The sequence below is a fragment of the Rhamphochromis sp. 'chilingali' genome (assembly GCF_963969265.1).
Source record: "Rhamphochromis sp. 'chilingali' genome assembly, chromosome: 1".
NCBI classification, from domain to species: domain Eukaryota; kingdom Metazoa; phylum Chordata; class Actinopteri; order Cichliformes; family Cichlidae; genus Rhamphochromis; species Rhamphochromis sp. 'chilingali'.
This window is the reverse complement of record NC_137929.1, coordinates 3,103,343-3,111,183: the sequence shown is the minus strand read 5'-3', so window position 1 is coordinate 3,111,183 and position 7,841 is coordinate 3,103,343. Positions and strand designations below refer to the sequence as shown.

At 41.7% G+C, this 7,841-nt stretch overlaps 1 protein-coding gene across 1 annotated transcript in view; it reads left to right on the top strand.

Moving 5' to 3' along the window:
- Positions 1 to 648: 648 nt before the first annotated feature.
- Positions 649 to 7,841, top strand: part of LOC308399560 (protein NLRC3-like) — a gene marked incomplete at its 5' end in the record, with an annotated part of 48,803 nt that continues 41,610 nt past the window's right edge. Inside the window, 2 exons of the mRNA XM_080886898.1 lie at positions 649 to 880; positions 3,877 to 5,665. Coding sequence (XP_080743024.1) covers positions 649 to 880; positions 3,877 to 5,665 — 2,021 coding nt within the window. The remainder of the gene's footprint in view (positions 881 to 3,876; positions 5,666 to 7,841) is intronic.

Below are 7,841 nucleotides of genomic sequence, written 5' to 3'. Positions count from 1 at the left end.
GACAAAGCTGGACTGAAAGACAGCACAGAGGCACTAATCATGGCAGCACAAGAACAAGTTCTGAGCACAAGATCCAAAGAGGCTGGGGTCTATCACACCAGGTAAGAGGGCAGGTCAAAATGGGAGACACCCTCAAGGGTGGTGGAGATTGGCTGAGCTAAGATCCTGTGGGACTTCCAGATAAATAAAATGGTGAAGACTAACGATATATATATGTAATGGTAGTAGACAAACAAGCCATAGTGATAGATGTAGCAGTTCCGAATGACAGCAACATCAGGAAAATGAACAGGGAAGTTATGTTCCCATTTGTGTTTGGTTCCCACAGTGCTCTCTCACCCTAGTGTGTGTTCTCAGTTTTAGGTTTCAGTAACCTCAAACAGAAGTTTTCAGTTTCCTATTTTTTTTATTAGCTTCTTCAGTTTGAGTGTCTGCATTTAGGTCCTCATTTCCAGGACACCTATGACAATTATTACTGATTCCTTTGACATGTAATAGTATTCCCATTACAGTACAAACCCCCCCCAAAAAACCTTAGTCCAGATTAAAACATGTAAGTTGCAATCTGTTGTGCAATGCCCTACACAAGTAAATAGGAGATGTAGGACTGTCTATGATTCATGTGCTCTCATGTTTTACAGATCAGGGATGGAGAAGGCCTTACCAGTGCAGCTGCTGGAAATGTTGAAGAACTTGGGAGACGAGGAGGTGAAGCATTTCCACTTTTACCTGCAGTATGAACCTGGAGGTGATTTACCCACAATCTACAAGTCCCAGCTGGAGAATGCAGACAGACTAAAAACAGTAGATCTGATGGTGCAGGCATATTCAGACCGAGTTATGGAGGTGGCGAGGTCGATTATAGAGAGGATGAATGAAGGTCAGTCAGAGAAAAACAGACATTAAACACTCAGAGCAATATGCAGACACAAAATTGTCAAAATTTATGTTATGAAATGTATGTAAACTGAGGATGTTATGGGCTTACCTTTTAATTCAGTGTTTTTACTCCTCAAAGTATGTTTGAATACAAATATTATATTTACATTATTTTGAAATCATGCACGTTTTCAGTTTTAAAAAGACCAGTTCATGATTCAAGTCACATTTTACTCCAACAGGAAGTCCCTCAGTCAAGAAAGCTTCATCGATTACATCAGAAGGTAGGAATCAGTCGTCATCAGTTTGTCTGAAGAGAGATAGATACGGCATGTTGGGGGAAAACTCTGCAAAAGACCCAGGAGAAATAAAGACACAATGAGACAAAGTTACTTTCTTTATCAAACGTGTACACGGGTGAGCTGCTAGAGAACAACTCACACCATGCACAGTGGCTTGGTAATTTTTATAGGCACAGAGCACAGAGACAGTGAGAACAGGATAACAAATAATAAACAGATAAAATAAAACAACTCCATATATGGTACTAGTCTCGTCAGCAGAGAGCTAGGGAAGATAAAACAATCTAAAACAATATGTCCCAGAAACAAGATGTCTTTGCTGGGAAAGTCTAAAGGATAATTCTAAACTAATCTAACCATAGGCAAAGGGCAGACAAAAGGCATCTTTGTACATTTAAAAGAAGGTAAAGAAACATAGAATCATTTTTCCTGTAACACGGCAGAAACACATACCTGAGCTGACCAATGTGAACGCTTTTTCATATGATATCTCTGTTGCCTCAGCATAGCGCAGCGGTCAGAGCTCTAATGCGTGAATGGCTGATCATTTTAATATTATCTAACTTCAGTTCACTGGCTATAACAGCCTGATATTTAGGCTTTGGAAGCACATCTAGTTAAAACAGAAGACAACAGAGCTTTACATGAGATGTAAGGATGGTTCATAGCAGATCCTAAAAAACAAACTAGAAAACCACCTAACATGTTTGGAATCAGAAATAGTCATGCTTTAACCCTTGGATGCACAACCTACCAGTACCCACACTCTTCCACGAGTGGGGTCAAAAATGACCCCAAATAGAAACAATTCATTTTGCTACAAACTTGGTTGTTATTCTTCAAAATCTTTAAAACAAAGAGTTGTAATGTTTTCATATTTGAGTTGTTCCTCATAAAACATGTTTGTGACATGAAGCCCTTTGCATTTTTATTTATTTTTTCATTAATTTTAAGAAATCGCAGTTTTTGTATCACTTTTGTATGCTCGCTCGGCCTATACTGCAGAAGCTGGGTCTTCCCTCTGAAAGGCACAAGTTGTTCATCCACTGTAACACTGAGGATGAATTTCTGCCTGCAGTTGACCAGGAACAGGCCCCATATGTAGCAGAAAGCTGCCATGTGGTTTGTTTTCAGTCGGTAGGCTCTGGTCCTCTTGTCCTCAAAGTGCAAGAAACGGCGAATATCTTTAAATCTTTGAATTGACATAGTGGCCTTATAGTGGGTTATGCAGAGGACTCCCAAAAAACACACCGACTGGTACATCCCAGTTCTTCTCACTTCCTGCAAGAATGGTCAATCAAATAAAGGCCAGGAGCTTAAGTTTGATTACATTTTTCCACTCTTTTCCCCTGTCTGTGGCTACTCTTCGTGCCTCCATGTTTGTGCATGTCAGCACCTCTTCTATTATATTGTCAGACATGAACATCTTCCATCCATCTATTGGGGAGACAGTACTAAACCCAGGTGCAAGCCCTGGCCGACTAATTCAGAATATTGTGGCTAGAGCAGTAAGAGGGGCTCATTCTGTTAGATTCAGTATCCATTTCCTCTTCAGAGGACTCATCAGAGGACTCCTCTGTATCTGACTGGCCTTGTTCAGTGGGGAGACAATAGTCTGGGTCCTCTATATCTTAATATCTTAGATGTCAGATACTGAGTCAGTGCCTCCAATGGGCTCTTCATCCCATCCGTCCTGGATAATTTGTAGGGCAAGGTCCACAGGGATCCTAGCTGGCCTCATAGCAGCCATGTTACTTTAAATATTTTTTTAAAAAAACCATCAGAAAGGACAATGTTTGAAATGCACAGAAAACTATAAACAGGGCTGCACATAAATGGTCCGCAGGTGCGCATTTGCTGTCAAAATAAAAGACGCATACTAGATAAGAAGTTGGAACGCTCGTTTGCGTACATTAGATGTTCTGGAGGAGGACAGAAATTTGTTCAGAACTCTTAAAGATGTCGAAGAAGCAAGCTCCGTAAGCAATTACTTTGGTGTTCCTCCACCACAAAAGAAGGGTGTATTCTCTGAATTTCCGGGAATACTTTTATTTTGACACCGAATGCACATCTGCAGACCACTTATGTGCAGCCCTGACTATAAATCGTGTATGTTACTGTGTAAAAATTAATTCTTGATCCATCAGAAGTGTAAGTGGGTCAGTCAGAGTTGCTAAGAATGAAAGTTTCATGGAAGATTCCACAGCAACTGCTTGGGGTCATTTATGACCCCACTTATGGAAGAGTGGGGTAGTGATACAAAAACTGCATTTTCTTAAAATTAATGAAAAAATAAATAAAATGCAAATGGCCTCATGTTACAAACACATTTTATGGGGAATACCTGGAATATGAATATATTACAACTTTGCATTTTAAAGATTTTGAAGAAAAGCAACCCCTGGGGTCATTTTTGGCCTGCCATTCTACTTTTAAATACTCTAGTAACAACAAGCAGGCCTGCAGTGTGAGATTAAAGTGCTCTAATAGGGCTTTTCAGAAAATCATTTTTGAAAGTATTTGATATATCTAAAATTTCAAACCTGTCCAGGCTTTGTGACAAGCTTTTTTATGGAAATCGGAGGTGGTGAGGTATTAGAAAAGTCATCAAGAGGCAAACAAGTGAATACATATAGATCTTCGCACCACAAAAACCGCAATAGACTAATCATCTAATCTCCTCTTTTAAATTCAGATGCTCTTCAACAATGTCAGCTTAAACTCAAGTATAACATGAAAGAGAAGTTCCAGTGTGTGTTTGAGGGCATCGCTAAAGCAGGAAACCCAACCCTTCTGAATCAGATCTACACAGAGCTCTACATCACAGAGGGAGGGACTGCAGAGGTCAACGATGAACATGAGGTCAGACAGATTGAAACAGCATCCAGGAAACCACACAGACCAGAAACAAGAATCAGACAAGAAGACATCTTTAAAGCCTCACCTGGAGGAAATAAACCAATCAGAACAGTGCTGACAAAGGGAGTGGCTGGCATTGAGAAAACAGTCTTAACACAGAAATACAGCCTGGACTGGGCTGAAGACAAAGCCAACCAGCACATCCAGTTCATATTTCCATTCACTTTCAGAGAGCTGAATGTGCTGAAAGAGGAAAAGTTCAGCTTGGTGGGACTTGTTCATCACTTCTTTACTGAAACCAAAGAAGCAGGAATCTGCAGCTTTGAAGACTTCCAGGTTGTGTTCATCTTTGATGGTCTGGATGAGTATCGACTTCCTCTGGACTTCCACAAAACTACAATCCTAACTGACCCTAGAAAGTCCACCTCAGTGGATGTGCTGCTGATAAACCTCATCAGGAGGAAACTGCTTCCATTCTCTCATCTCTGGATAACGACACGACCTGCAGCAGCCAATCAGATCCCTCCACAATGTGTTGCCAAGGTAACAGAGATAAGAGGGTTTACTGACCCACAGAAGGAGGAGTACTTCAGGAAGAGATTCAGAGATGAGGAGCAGGCCAGTAGGATCATCTCCCACATCAAGACATCACGAAGCCTCCACATCATGTGCCACATCCCAGTCTTCTGCTGGATCACTGCTACAGTTCTGGAGGATGTGCTGGAAACCAGAGAGGGAGGACAGCTGCCCCAGACCCTGACTGAGATGTACATCCACTTCCTGGTGGTTCAGGCCAAAGTGAAGAAGGTCAAGTATGATGGAGGAGCTGAGACAGATCCACACTGGAGTCCAGAGAGCAGGAAGATGATGGAGTCTCTGGGAAAACTGGCTTTTGATCAGCTGCAGAAAGGAAACCTGATCTTCTATGAATCAGACCTGACAGAGTGTGGCATCGATATCAGAGCAGCCTCAGTGTACTCAGGAGTGTTCACACAGATCTTTAAAGAGGAGAGAGGACTGTACCAGGACAAGGTGTTCTGCTTCATCCATCTGAGTGTTCAGGAGTTTCTGGCTGCTCTTCATGTCCATCTGACCTTCATCAACTCTGGACTCAATCTGCTGGAACAACAACAAACAACCTCCAAGAAGTCTGAAACAAGAGAATCTGCAGAGAAACACTTCTACCAGAGTGCTGTGAACAAGGCCTTACAGAGTCCAAATGGACACCTGGACTTGTTCCTCCGCTTCCTCCTGGGTCTTTCACTGCAGACCAATCAGACTCTCCTACGAGGTCTGCTGACGCAGACAGGAAGTAGCTCACAGTCAAATCAGGAGACCGTTCAGTACATCAAGGAGAAGCTCAGTGAGAATTTGTCTGCAGAGAAAAACATCAATCTGTTCCACTGTCTGAATGAACTGAATGATCGTTCTCTAGTGGAGGAGATCCAACGGTCACTGAGGTCAGGACTATTCTCCTCACTGTCTGCTGTTCAGTGGTCAGCTCTGGTTTTCATCTTACTGTCATCAGAAGAAGATCTGGATGTGTTTGACCTGAAGAAATATTTTGCTTCAGAGGAGGCTCTTCTGAGGCTGCTACCAGTGGTCAAAGCCTCCAACAAAGCTGTGTAAGTAAATGTGTGATCAGTCTTTTATTTATAAAAGATTAAAATGTAAAACCTTTTTACATTTTAATATAATAATATAAAACTTCAAATAATAACAAAATGATTATCAGCACTAACTAAAGTATATCACATTTAGTGTTTAATAGCAGCAGTAAATGTCAGAGTGTATTAAACATTTCTGGGTGTCACCTTTTATCAAAGAACCATCTAGAATCATCCTGTGATGTACCCAGAGGTCCACCATCAACTCCTTTCAAAGTAAATACAAAAACAATGAAAATAAAAATCTGTGACATGTGACATGTCCTGTGAGCTTATTGCTCTGCATGAGTTCATTTCAGCCTCACTAGTACAGTTCTGCAGCTGCTTGCAGATTCAATCATATTTCTCGTGTTTCTTCCTCTTGCCATATCTTCGTTATGCATTTTCGTCACTCTCTTGTATGTCGTGCTCTTAGTGTTTGAATTTACACAGTCTCAGAACCTTTAAAAATGTGACAGAATGCAATTGCTAGTAAGCAAATGTCAGGGGACCCTGACATTTACACTGTGGAGAAAGAGGCATGAGATCTTTGACTTCTTCTCACTGCTTTGTGGAGGACTTTTATGTAAGGACATGACTAATCACTATATCTACTTTTGCAGAAATGATTTCCATGAAAACTTTTCTGGTTCAACACAAAAAATTCCCTTTTGAGATCTATCGATTTTTCTAACCTCATTAATTGCATGTCTTTGGATTCTGAGATGAAGCTTGCATGATCATGGATTTGAACCCGGGAACACTCCTGTTTCGAAAATAATATGCAGGTTGATGGACTATTTTCAGAAAGTAGTTAATGCATCTTGAAAACTATTAAAATATTAGGCAAAACACCATAAGGTGCAAATATGGGATGGTTGAAAAATGCAACAATTATATGACCCCTATGAGCATTCACCCTGAAAAACAGTGGGAAGGAAAAACTCCCTTTTAACAGGAAGAAACTGCCAGCAGAACTAGGCTCAGGGAGGGGTGGCCATCTGCCTCAACCAGTTGGGGTGAGAGAAGGAAGACAGGATGAAAGACATGCTGTTGAAGAGAGCCAGAGATTAATAACAAGTATGAATCAATGTAGAGAGGCCTATTGAAACATGTTGAGTGAAAAAGGTGACTAAAGAAGGAACACCCATCATAGGAATCCAATACTATACTGCTATGGTAGCCAACGTTTCAAATGTAGGTTTGACAGGTTTATCAGTGAATGCTTTATCCAACACCTAGTGAGGGTTTACTCATGTTTGCCACTGAGTCGCTGTAGCTCAGGAGGTAGAGCAGGTCACCTACTGATCGGAAGGTTAGTGGTTCAATCCATAGCTTCTCTTTTCTGCATGTCAAGAGTGTTAATGTGTATGAATGTAATAGTGATGTGTTGGTCGCGAACGAAATGGCTCGTAGAGCCGAATCTTTGAAGTGAACGACACGAGCCGGCTCCTTTTTGGGAGCCGTGGTTTTTTTTTTTCTTTCTCTCACACTCTCTCTCGCACTTTTTTCCACTTCACTCCGCACACGAGCCTTGTGCTTGCGCTGGGAAGAGGGGGGAGGGGCACAGTAGCACAGGAACAGAGCGGGAGGGAGAGACAGAGAAAGAGAGCCAGGGACAACAATGTCACATTAGAAATCAGAATCAGAATCGTGTTTATTGGCCAAGTATATGTGCAGACACATACAAGGAATTTGGTTCCGGTAGATGGTGGCTCTCAAGCACAGCAATGTAAATCACACACACACACACACACACACACACACACACACACACACACACACACACACACACACACACACACACACACACACACACACACACGTGTCTATATATACATTACACATGCATACACAAAGCTGTGTAAACCAACTATAAATAACGAATCTAAACTTATATACATAAAATACAGAAATGAATGAGGTGGAATGAATACTACAAAATGTACATAAGGTGCAGCTGCAGTCTGGCAGTGGGAGCAGTGTGACAGGTCAACTGTTAAGAAGGGAGATGGCGAGGGGAAAGAAACTGTTCCTGTGTCGGGTGGTCCTGGTCTCCAGGCTTCTGTACCGTCTGCCAGAGGGCAGCAGATCAAAAAGTCTGTGTGCAGGGTGTGAGGGGTCTGCGATGATTTTCCCTGCCCGTTTCCTGGTT